At 38.0% G+C, this 13,254-nt stretch overlaps 1 protein-coding gene across 3 annotated transcripts in view; it reads left to right on the forward strand.

Moving 5' to 3' along the window:
• Positions 1-13,254, forward strand: part of NRG3 (neuregulin 3) — a 393,136-nt gene that overhangs the window by 175,024 nt on the left and 204,858 nt on the right. For all 3 annotated transcript variants that reach the window (XM_077183308.1, XM_077183307.1, XM_054637248.2), the window contains exon 2: positions 12,087-12,216. In XM_077183308.1, the coding sequence (XP_077039423.1) occupies positions 12,087-12,216 (130 nt within the window). The remainder of the gene's footprint in view (positions 1-12,086; positions 12,217-13,254) is intronic.

The following is a 13,254-nucleotide window of genomic DNA, read 5'->3' on the forward strand; positions in this document are numbered from 1 at the left end:
TACTGCTTATTTTTCTGGTTAGCAGGTTGAGAGATGTATAAGTGGTCTAAGTTAGAACGGTTATTCAGTTGTTAGATATAGCAGCTTTAAAAATTAGAAGCCATCAAAAGAGGATAATGTAGTTTTCCTGTTATCTTCTCTCACCCAATTGTTAATTGCTCATATTGTATTCTCATATTTCAGTGATCACATCTGTTGCTTGTATATGTTTTTCTCCAATGTGGTGGCACTAGAGCAGTGTGTATATGATGCATTTTCCAATGGAGAGATTTTACAATGGAATTAGGCTGCCATTGGAGGTGCTCAGTGTTGCATTTCCAGAACTGGACTTCAGTGGTTGTTGTTCTGTAGTTCTATTAGGATTATTAATGCTGCAGTTTGTGAGTTAAACTACTGGTTTAATTGGCTTTTTCTTTCCTGTACTGGTATCTTCAGTCAACCAGAGCCTGCAGTCCTACTTTTTATGTCTAATTATGTTCCATTTCTGTGCCCCAGCCTACATTTAATTTGCACAGAAGTGGAAATGGAGTTGTCAGTGACATCTCACAATGACTCTCCTCCCCCTTAGTTGAGCTATATCAGATGCCAACACTGCTGATTTGTTGAACCTCAAGCTGTTTTGTTTAGCAGTGCAAAGCTGACTGCTCTGCGACCATCACACCGGTACAGTGAGAACAAAGTGCTTGTGATGTTGTCCAAATTTCTCATGGGTAAAGGTAGGAGAAATTTCAGTTTCAATTATATATTGGCTTAATCTGAGTAATGAAACAGGGATGCAACTTCAGTATGTGAAATTTCATGTTCTCTGCTAGCTAACAATGTAGATAACCTAGGTTAACAGGGATTTGATTTGATTCAGGAGTGTAGGAAAGCAAAGCAATACTTCTCTTTTCTATTTCAAGGCTAGTTTTGTTGCAGGATGAATGCTACAATTGTACTTAGTCTGTATTATCTAAATCAATTAATTGCAGAGTGGAGAGGACTGAAGAGTGAGAATGCATCTTAAAGCTTCTCAGAGCAAGAAGAAAAGCTGCTACAGATGTTTCATTCTTCTCCTTTCCTAATGCGGAATAGGGGAAAATTGCAAGTATCATAAAACGTTGCTACAGTGCAAATTTGTTGATGCTATTTTAACATTTCCTTTATCCTTTCTGACAGTCAAGTAGTGGTGGCTTTGTTCTGTCATGCTGTTTTTGTTGTAACTTGAAGTGTGAAGGAAGACTGAGGTTTGTGTAGCATTGAATTTACACTGCTAGAAGCCCACCCTGCAGACCTCGTGTTTTTTGAGTTTGTGCAGCATTGGAGGGGAGAACTGAATTGAATTTATTTGTCCTACAATTACACTGCGTTCTCAGGTATATAAAATTAGAGTGTTGGTAGGTTTTTGTGCATTGCTTTGATTTGGTTTGGTTTTTTGTAAGCTCTGATTTAAAAGAATATATCATAATTTTCCTAAAAGAAGTTTAAAGGTGGGACGGCAGAGCATAAGACCTACAAAATCTGTTTAGTCATTAATGAATATAAAATTGACCTGAGTGTTTTTGAGAACTTAAAAATTCTAGTTAGTCTTAGTTCTCAGGGATGTATTTCTTTTTCGTGACTTCCCGTGGAGTTAAGTACTTATTGGAATGTGGTTAATCATAGCTTTAGCAACTATTTTGTTGAAGGATCCACAATACAGGTTAATTCAGTTATGTAGAACCAGAGCACCACAACTCACACCAAAACAAGCAGATTCTACTGAAAAAGGCAGAGTGTGTTTACTGCCCAGCACTCTGCTTGCCTGCAGTAATGCTTCAGTCACTCAGAAATGATTAAGGGTGAACTCTGCCGTGTCCAGAAATGCCCGTGACCCCAAAAAGCTCTGGCAGCTGATGAGATGCACCTCAGGGTGCCACTGGGTGAGCCCACAGGTGCCTGGCAGTGAGAGAACTTGTGTGGCTGATGGTAACCAGAACTCAGCAGCAGTTAGGGCTGTTTTGCCTTGATGTGTGTGTGCAATGCTGTGGGCTCTGTGTGTGCAGCAGGGAGGGAATTGTTAGAAAAGGAGTAGATGGTGGGGTGTTAGATTTTTTTATTTTGTTTTTAATAAGTCATTGAATAAATTCAGATGCTAAGGCTTGAGTGCTTTGTGTGCTTCTGGTGCTCAGGTCTCAGAAGGAGTTGGAAGAACTTTAAAGATGTAGACAAGAGGGACAATAATTCACTAATTTGCTAGTTTGCTGTCACTGTTAAAAGACTGAATTATATGTACTCTCTTGATGGTTGTGGAAGAATATAACTGCTCAAGGGATTATTAAATGTGGAAGGCACGTAGGTTAGACTTCCTTTAGGTGGCTAGCTTTGGTGTTAATTAAGTTTCTGATGCTTCATAATCTTCTTGGTAGCATTATTTAAAAGAGCTGTGTGCGTGTTTCCCCTTACCTGCCAGTGAGCCATGCTCTAAAGCACCTCCACCATAGGAATTTAACACTGAAATTAATGAATTAAATGCACTGAAATGGGAAATGCTGATTTTAACTAATAATTACATCTCCTGAAACTCAATAATCAAGCACTTAGTTGATCACATGTGAGACCCTGTGATACTTTGCTCAGGCTGAGTATGGTGACAGGCTATAAAATTAGAACTGTGGAGCACATTGGATGTAGGAGCATTCATGTGCTTCCAAATGCAACTTTACAGTGTTGTGGCTTGTGGAGACTGAGGTGAAAACCAGGAGCCCCACCAGAATATTAACTGTAGTGGTGCTGTTCCCAAGAGAAATTTCAGGGTGCATTATACTCTGTCTTCATCCAAGTCTCTTTCCTTATAGTCCCAAGCTCTGTGTCTTCTCTTCCCTTTGCTGCTTGCTAACAAGAATGTGTATACTGGCTTATTGCACTAAGGCTGTGAATTCTTTCATAATAAGCAGCCAGCTAAGAGTTTCAGTTTTTAAACTTTTGTACCAACATAACAGCCTCAGTGGCAGGGAATTTAGCAGAAAAATCTGTTTCGCTTAATAGGCAATGACTTAGATTTGTATCACGGATGTTGAACTCATAATTTTGTGTTAAATTGAAGATCAGAGGGTGATGCAACTAAATTGATTTGCATATGAGCCAAAGGCCAAAGATTCATGAAATAGAAAAACATCGTGTTTATATTTTTCTGTGAAATATTGCAGAATATTTGTACACATGTGGGGGTATTAGATGTACCTTTGACATCTCTGGTCAAACTGAGCCCAACTTGAGTTTTGTTGACTGCAGTCTGATTTCTGAAGCTGTGGTAGCCCACCAAGAGCCTCATTACCCAGCTCTTCCTTAGCACAGTTGACTGAGTCTTGGCTGTGCTGAAACAGTGTGTGTGTAAATTAAAAAGCTATATGTGATTTACCTAATTACTGGCATTCGGAAAATGCTGGCCAATAAAGCTGAGCAGGTTTTGTGTGCTGGTAGTAAAAACAAGGGGATTTGCAGTGTGTGAACTTCTGACAGTGCCACATCAAAAACAGATGGGAAATGTTCTCCTTACCTGAGAAAAAGAGAAATCCTCTGAGGTAAGCCATATACAAGGACAGAGCAGTGCAGATTGAGGGAACTGTTGCAAAGACACTTTGCCTTGTCATGCCCTTCCCCTTTCTGTTCTGGAAGACTGAATTAAAAGAAATAAAGTGAGGAAAAGAGATTTAAAAAATAATGCATAATTTAGAATATATGGGTTTCTTTGTGAAAGGAAATGTGGAGAGTAATGTTAATGCTTCATAGCCTGACTTTGCATGTCCACACAACAAGGATGTCAGAATTATAAATGAAGTAATGAATAAATTTTAGATTGCATGCCTTGGAAATATGCAGAAGCTTAGCGTTAAAATAGCTTTTCTTATTTCCCTTGTTTCTAGTCAATGTATTGTTTGACCTATTTCAATTCCTTGGAGAAAGAGCATCACTGCCAGTCAAACAACCTACTCATATCTTCCTGATAATTAGTGTTTTTACATTAAAATGTTAAGTATTTCCCCATATAACTAGAAGAATTCTTTTATTCCATTAGGTATCTCTGTCAAAGCCTACAGTGCCTTGGTGGGGACTATAAGAAGGGATTTATTAAATGTTGAAAACACTGGGTAGTGCTTTCACTGGGTAGTGCTGGGTAGTTCCTGCACAGCTTTAAGGAAATGGTGAATGATCCACAAAACCAATAAACCTTAGAACATGGATCAGGCCAGTGTCCCTGCCCTCTGGAGCCATTGGCCTCTGCTTTTTTTCCCTTTGCTGCTGATTACCATGAAAATGTATAAAATCACACAATGCTCTGCTTCCAGAAGAACTTTTCTGTACCATAATGTGGGAAGATGTGCAAATACAGGTTGTTCCAGATCTGTAGCTGAAAAAGTGTTGCTGCTCAGTGAGGACATTTGCCAGCTGCCATTAGCCATGAGACTTCCTCTATCAATTCTAGCATTTCTTTCTTTTACAAGAGCTGGGCCAGCTCAAGTCCCTGCATGTTCTAAACAGAAATATTTGCCTTCCAGATCTAAGGTTTCTCTCATTCCCTTACTCTCCTCTGGTCCTTGCATCTAAATTCCCACCCCCACACAAGGTTTCACAGGCAGAGGGAGAAAGAAGACAGCTGTGATATAAGAAGTAAAAGGATTTGGAGGACTGCTAATTGGGTCTTTTACTACATGTAACAATAATTCTAACACCACTTATTTTACTCAGGTTGTAGCAGTACTGAATTATTTAGGTCATTAGTTTTTTGTATTTTCTTCTTCTTGAGTTGATTCACTAGATTTTACGTGAGGTGGTTTCTGGTGGGTTTTTTCATTTCAGAGTGCTGGTGATTGCAGATGTCACAGATGTGTGCTACATTTGCTTTCTTCTAGCATCTTTCAACCTACATAGTTTTCTGGTTTGGGGTGCTCCTCCTATGTTTTGCTTGCACCTCTTGAAATCTATATTTTATTTTTAAAATTAATTTACTATTTTGCTTTTATGCTCTAAATTTACCAGTTTTTCCATTTCTCCATCTATTGGAGATTATTTTGTAGAGCTGTTTTCACATCCTCGCGAGGGTGTCCCTTTTTGGTGCAGCGTTGCCATCCAGTCTCAAGGGCTTTTGGTGTCTCCAGAGGTGTCAGTATGCTGGGATGGGTGGGACTGCAGGGGCCAAAGAACAGAGAAACCCTGGTGTGGGTGATGGATACTCTTCTGGCACCATCTCTAATACGCTGTTTTTTCATTGATTTCCTCTATTAGCATCTTCTAGATGAGTTAATAAATCCTGCTGAAGGACAACTGAATGCATTTGATTGATAAAAGCACTCTGCACCCAGAGAGCCCATCAGAACTGTCATAACTCAATTTCAGAGCAATTCTTCACTTTGAACACTAAAACCTTTTAGAGTCTTAGTCACTCCTGTTTCTTTGGCTCCTAGACATGGAACTTCTGGCCCTTTGTGCCTCACAGGGCTCTCTCCTGAGCCATTTCCCATTTGTTCAGCTTTCCCTGGTCTCAGTTGGAGCAGCACAGGAGAATGCAGGCTCTGATGTGCAAATTGCCCATACAGAGATGAATTTCAGTGGTGTTTAGGGTTCAGTATTTAAGTTTTGACAGATGTGATCTGATATTACATTTCAAAGTGATACTGGCATTATTTCCTTTTCTGCTTTTGAGTTTGTTGTGACAAAGCATTAGGTGGGCATATTTTTGTACATTTTTTTTTAGAACTAATGCTTGGTTTAGTTTGATTTTTTTTTTAATCATGAAAGTAAAGGGATCATTTTATATTCCAGAGTTATTTGCATCAAGTAAGTAATACGTGATATTTGCTAATAACGCACTAGTAACTTGAAAATGCTTCCATTCGTTTTTCAAGATATGTATTAGTATTTGTGTATAGTGATTTCAAACTGCAAAAGCATTTAGAAAATATGGACAGCAAGGTCACACTTAAAGAATTAATTTAGGAGTTGCTGATGAGGGAGCACGTGTGATTTTTGGAGGGATGACTGTCTGCAATCTCTTCTGGAAGCATTCTGTATTGTCTCTGCAGTTGTGCAGGTGATGCTGTGCTCTGGTGAGATGGGAGAAAAGCAGTCTGTGAGGATGTGCTGGCTGAGTTTATACACATCAGCTTTCTTATGTAATCCTCACAAGGAAATGCCAAGGGAAGACACTGGGGCTGTCTCTGTACCAATTCCAGCTCCTGCCAGTCTGGCTGGGAAGCCAACACCTGAAAATGGCATTGTTTTGATGCATTGGCTGAGTTTGCAGTTTGTTCCTAAATTATACAGATTTGTTCATTTGAATCTGGAGGATAATAGAAAATCTCCAACGAGTCCCATATCTGTAGCACAATTTTGTTTTGTATTATGCTGCAATCAAAGTTTTGAAAGTGTGATTGGATTAAATACAATTTTCCCTGGCACAAAAATGGCTAAGGGGTAGCTTCTTGAATAATCAACATCCAGAACTCTATTGCTTGTTTATACAAAACTGCCTCTCTAGATAAAAAAAAAAAAAAAATTCCTGTTTTAATTAAGCTTTTGGGTTTAATAATATATTAATATATGCAAAATAGTTCAAGTAAGCTCAGAACAAGAAGTCTGTTATTATTTTAGAAAAATGAAGTTTTCTTTTTTTTTTTCTTTTTAATTCTCATCATTTTTTACTAGAAATTTTAATTATTCCATGGCTAAGGCCAGGTAGTGTTCAGGTAGCACTGACAAAGCAAAATCTCTGCATTAAAAATGGCAATGTCTAGAATGTTTTCCTTGTAAATATCAACAACTTAAGAAAGAGCTGCCATCAGCTAAGGCTAAATCAAAATAAACACTAAATATTTATGGATTCCCTTCCTTTTGCCTTAATGGATATCTTCCTAGGACCTGGTATTTTCTTTCCCTGCCCACCTCTTGTTTTCCAGGGGCGGGAAAGGGACTCACATGTGAGAAGGAAGGAGGGGGAAACATGGGTGCCAGAGGGTCTGACCTCCTTAGTCATTGCCCTGGGCTTGGTGAACATTTCATGTATGAATCACCCTCTCATTGTACATTTTGTTATCAGTATTGTTGCTGTTACTGTCCCTTTCTTTTCTCCTCGCTGTTTCCAGTAAATCACTCTTATCTCGACCTATGATCTTTGCCTTTTGTGGCTCTAACTGGAGAGGGAATAGGGGAAGCACTAAACTGATAAATAACCTTCCTAAACCAGGATACTTCTAGAAGCCCAGGAATAAAAAATTTAGGTTCTATGATTTTTTAGGTTCAGGAAGTGAATAAACAAAATCACATCTAAACTATTCTGTGTGTAAGTTCCATTTTTTTGTGCAAGACTTTTTCTAGTTAGGGACACCAGGGATAATTCTGAGGCATCAGGAGAGAGGCACTAGATGACCCTATAGGAACTTCAGGGAACCCTGCTTATACTGAATTTTTGTAAATATTTTGCCATTGACTTCACCAAATAAAACATTTAACTCCCTATTGCTATTAACTGACTTTCTATGCTGCATTCTTCATAGAATGCAGTAGTGCTACAGGAATATATTGTTAAAAATGTTGGGGTTTCTTAAGAAGGTATTTTTTTGATAACTAGAGTTATATTTTCAGAGGCAGTTCAGTTGCCTGTATCTGGCTTATTTTATGCAGTGTGTTTAGAAATGGGATCAGGGATTTAAAACGAGCATCTTGCTTTTTAGGTGCCTCAGTAAGTCATGGTTCTCTGGGACACGATCAGTTATAAATGGATAAAAAGATAAGGGAAAAGCCAGTTTGCATGTTGATACTGAATCTGTAAAGCTGGTAATACCTAGTGGTAGTCAAAATATGCAGCACTTAAAGTCTTTTATTGTGTGAGCTGTGGTGTTAAAATGAGCTGTGTCTTAATATTCCTTGGTGGAAATGCACCCAGCATTTGCCTTGCCTGTGTCAGTGACTCTGTAGCTGCAGAGTTGGGGTAGTTCACAAAAGTTACACAAGGCCTTTCCATCTCTTGTTCTCTTTTTCTCTTTTCATTTTTCTCCCTACAGCAGCTAATGTTGGCTGCCTGGAAAAAAATCTTCACAGTGAGAGGGCCAGGGAGTGTGGGCATCCTTTTCAGCTAGCATAGGAAAGTTGCTTTGTTTCAGGTGTAACCAGTAAAATCTGTTTCTGAAGCTGGAATGCTGCAGGACAGATGTGATGGATGGGAATGGCTGCTCCTGCAAGCTGTGCAGCAGCAGCTGCCCTGAGTGCTGCTGTTTCCCAGGATATTTTACATCTTGCATTCTTTCTTTTCCTGCATTTTTCCCTGGCAGTTTACAGATTTAGCAGCATCAGGGCATAATACTGGAAACACTGAAAGTGGTAGCCTTGAAGGAGCAAAGAGCATTTCTAGTTCACCATATCATGCCTTGAAGTTCACTCAAAAATCAGCTATAATGAGCCATCCTGTGCTGGTATAAATATGATGACATACATTGATGAGGCAAGAATACCATTTCACAAACAGTTTTTTAGACTGTTTTAGACCTAAACAAAATAAAATATCTGTGAACTTCCTACTGATTTTTTTCAATAGTCCCAAAGACTGAATGTTTTAAGAAACCAACTCTATGTTTAGAAAAGATCTTGAAATGTGAATGAAATTCTGGTTACACAGTGGTAACTGAGGGTTGGCAGTGATAGATCAGTTTTTGCAGTATGGGAATCATGTGTAAACCTTTGCTGATATAGTAAGGCAAGAAAAATAAGAACAAGAGTGCCTAGAAATTTTTTATTCCAACTTAGCTGGAAAGATTCCAGCAGAAATCAATATCCCCTGCTGCTTTTGCAGGAACACCTGGACACATGGCAATTAAAAAAATGAAAAAATACCTTAAGGAATATGCACTGAATTCAGGGACATCTGAATACTTAAAAGAAATTCCCCTTTGTTACTTAGAAACATTTGGGACTATTACCACATTCAAAGACTAAAAATAAATTAGGAAGCTGTATTATTCAATTTTTTGAATGCCTAGGTTTTATTAGTTCTTTTAAAAAAATCATTAAAAAGTCAAACTTCACAATAGAATGGTGTTTAATTACCAGGCTTCTGAAGCTATGAAGGACAGATCCACCATGGAAAAGTCAATTCAGTGTTTTGTTAGGAGTAAAATAAAACAAGAGACAATAGGATTTATTATTTATTAGATAAAGAATCAGGAAAACTGTGTAGTCTCTACAGTGTTTTCTCTTGTTTTGTACTTTCTGTAGTTACGTTTAGAACCAGCTTTCAGGTTTTGTTTTTATCAATATTTAATGAGGCTGTAGCAGAGTTTGTGAATGCAACATAAAACAACATCAGGATTGTAACTTTTATGAAACTCATGTATGGGATAAGTGAGTTCTCTCCAGCAGCTCCAGTGAAATCCAGGATATCATTCAGTGACCTTTGAGCTCAGACACCTGATCTCTGCAGCCAGGCATCTGTGCACACTCTGTGAAGAGTCCACCTGCATCAACCTGCTTAGAGTTGTACAAATACTCCAAACCAGAAAAGACTCTGAAACTGAAAAGTGACTTTTAGTGGGATTATTTATTAAAAAAAGAAAAAAGTTACCAATTCTTGAGTACTTTTCAACATTAGGAGTGCAATCCAAGGCTGCCATAAGGAGCTGCCAGCATCATTGTTACCCACAACTGTTCTTAATTTGAAAGGTGAGGGACAAAGACAAAAGAAAAGCTTGAGATTGTGTCCAAGTGGAGAAAATCAAGTATTGCCGTTTACCTCTGTTTATAAATAAAACACAAGAGTTGACTAATATTAAACAGAGGAATAATTAAAATAAAGCAGAACAAAACTTCTAAAGAATCTATTTCATCTCAAACTTTAAAATGCTGACCTTGTCAAGGTGCTGTTGGTTTAATGATGGTACAAGAGGAGGCTCCTGCACATCAAAGCTGTGCTCTGAGAATTCCCTGCGTCACTGCCCCAGCCACGCTGGATCCCCCTCGTTTGCTCCTGTCCTTTGGGAGCACCTCAGATGCCTTTGCTCTGTGCATTGTGCACCTTCATGAAGGTGTTTGCACAGATTGCTTCCTCAGAGCAGGCTCACAAATGCAAGTGTTCTGTTCCCTAAAGCTGGATCAAGCTGTTTCTGCTCATCCAACAGTTTTACTTAGCTTTTGTAATTGCCAGGAGTGCTTTCAGATAATGTTACCTTCAGTTTTCCATATTTAAAAGGGGTAGAAATAGAACTGGTTACTCAGGTTTATAGTTATTTTTTGCCTAATCAAGTTTTAAATGGTCATTTTAGTGCTCCTGGGTAAAACTGACCTTAAAAAGTAACTGGGCTACATTTTTTCTATGTGAGGATGGTTTTTTTTACATTAAAGCTCATCAATCTTGAAATGCCAACAGTGAGATGCTAGTCTTAGAGATGTTTGCATTTATAAACATCTCGTATTGTCTCAAAAATTCAACTTGATACATTTCAGTTCAGGGTTTGCTTGCAAACATTAAAAACATAGTTTCTATTTAGCCTGCATCTTTTTTGTAAGTGCTGCTACTGGGGACAGTGGCACAGCCTTTTGTTCTGAATCTGTAAAAACATTTGAGGAAAGACTGTTAGAGCTTATTCGCAGGATATTTTTTCTCTCCACTGAAAACACTAAACTACAACATTTTCTCTCTGGAGAGGAAAAAAAAGAAGTGTTGCATACAAAGAATAGGGTGTGGATTTTCTTATTGTTTTCAAATGTGTTCTATTATCGTTATTTATTTTCTATCATTTAGTCTGCATATAAGGAGAACTTAGAGAGGTGCTTTAGTAAAAATATACTGAGAACAAAAAAAGTTACTTTGACAATTTTTTGGGATTATCTGAATTTTGTTGCAGAACTGTAGTTACAGGTATATTGTTGCAGGTTCAGTATTTTGGTTTTCAACTTCGGTGTTAGTTTGGCAGATATTTACCTTATATTCAGTTATGAGCAAAACCAAGTTAAAGTGTTGTTATAACTCTTGAGTTTGTGAGGATCTGTGGCTGTTGAGCGCTGCTTCATTGGTTTGACAGCAGTCAAAGTAATATTTTGTGATAGGCTGTATGATATACAATGAAATGTTCTCTTACCATTTCAGTGTATATCAGGTCCTGCAAAGTGATTAGGAATTTAAACTTTGTGAATTAAGATTGAATATCAAGATTCAACCGTGGGTCCGTGGAGATAATAATCTACTTTGAAAATCACATTTGGTTAGACAAAACCTTGTCATAGTGAAGAATATTAAAATATGTGTCAGTCAGGCATCTTCCTCTGAAAATTTCGCTTTATTGTTGATTAATCCAACTGGATTGGAAAGGTTAAAGAGTTTTATTAGAAGATAGGAATGATAGTTCACCCTGACATACTACTGTCAGTCTATTCCAAATCTAATTATATAACTAAATATTCCAAAGGTGCAGCCAACAGTTCTAGCTGCAGTCAAGCCTTTAACTATGTTTTGGGGGTGCACTTACATACACATACAGATAATCTGTGGGAAATGGCACAATCAGTGGTACATTGCTTGTGTTTGAGTTTTAGGCTGTTTTTTGTGACTGGTGATTCAAATTAGCATTGACCCTTGGGTGTTTGGCTTTTTTTTTTCCCTCTTTCATTGTAGTGGGTTTTTGTTGGTTTTTTTTGTTGGTTTTTTTCCTTTTAATTTACATTGTATTAATTACTTTTGTTTGGTTTTGATGAAAAAAAAATTGTATCTCATTTCAAACCATGCTTTGGTGTAGTAATATGAAAATATTGTTTTGGTGAAAGGACACAAAGTAGGTGTCTTTACATTTGAGCAGGGAAACCTTGGAAATTGGTTGTGGTTGAGAAGTGGTTGAGATCATACTCCAACTTTGCTGCAGTCTGGTTTGTTTTTCTGCAGGTGTTTCTGGTGAATCTTTTAAGAGACCTGAATGCAAATAATGCTGCGGTCAAAGGGAGGTTGGCATGCCCTGTGCTTTCCATTTCTTTTAGAGTGTGTTTGATGTCACTGAGCCCAGTGTGATCAAATTAATTTCCCATGTGCTGCAGGAACAGCCAGTGTTTATCCTCACAGCCTTTCTTTGCTTTGCCTGTTCTCTCCTCAGACACCACGACGTATTCCACGGAGCGCTCGGAGCACTTTAAGCCATGCAAAGACAAGGACCTTGCATATTGTCTCAACGAGGGGGAATGCTTTGTGATCGAAACCTTGACGGGATCCCACAAACACTGCCGGTAAGTCACCTGCCAGAACAACCTTCTGCTTCAGGGAGGGAGCATTAGGGAAAAAAAACCCCAAAACATTCAGGTGTAGAATGCAGTTCCTCCAGTTGGACTGCATCCCTCGCAGCTGGTGGGTTTTCTACTAGTCCGGGGTAATCATAAATAGAAATATGTAGATAAAAGAAGCAACATTTTGGTCTTTCCATAGATAAGAAAAAATTTCAATATTCTATTTTCTAATCATGTAAGGATTATTGTTTCATTTTGTTGAGTTTTTTACATATGAAAGTCCTATATTCCCCGATATACCAGAAGCATTCCTTTATTTTGGGTACTCCAGCTACAATATTTGACAATAGCTCTATTGTGCTGTTAATTGAGAGAGAGGAAGGGCTAGTAGTTTTAAGAATTAGTAGTTTTAAGAATTAAGTTTAATTACTGAAGGATGAAATGGACTATGATAGCCACCTGAACCTGCTCTACAGCTGTTGTACACTTTTATACTCCTGAACTTCTGCTATTATGCGAGGCCATCTTGAATGTATTGAGAAGAATATCAGAAAAGAAAGCCAGATCACTTATTAGTATTATTATTATTTAGCCATGGAGGCCAATAAAAAAGAGTGATATGTAGAAGGAATACTGCAATATCTTCCTAAAGATGAGGATTTTAACACACGTATCCGCCAGACCCCAAATTATTTCAGCAATCTTTTAAACAGAAGAGCAGGTTTCCATTTTGGGCTACTTGTGGCCTAATTTACTCCTATGGTACTGTGTATGGCACACAAAAGGTGTATCTGAGATACACTTGTATCACTTGGGCACTCATCTGCCCAAATTCTAATCTGAACACCTAAATGTATAGAGAACTCTAACACAAAAAAAAAAAAGTGTCGAGGACAGAAGATTTCCTCAAGTATTTGGGACTTAATCTGCTAAGTCCCAATAAAAGCAGAAAAAAAAAAGTTGCCAAGTCACATGTGCCTGGCTTAAAAATGGAAATTTATGAATTTAAAGATTGGTCAAATTCTGCTTATCATCAGAAGA

The sequence above is a fragment of the Agelaius phoeniceus genome, chromosome 9 (assembly GCF_051311805.1).
Source record: "Agelaius phoeniceus isolate bAgePho1 chromosome 9, bAgePho1.hap1, whole genome shotgun sequence".
Taxonomy (NCBI): Eukaryota; Metazoa; Chordata; class Aves; order Passeriformes; family Icteridae; genus Agelaius; species Agelaius phoeniceus.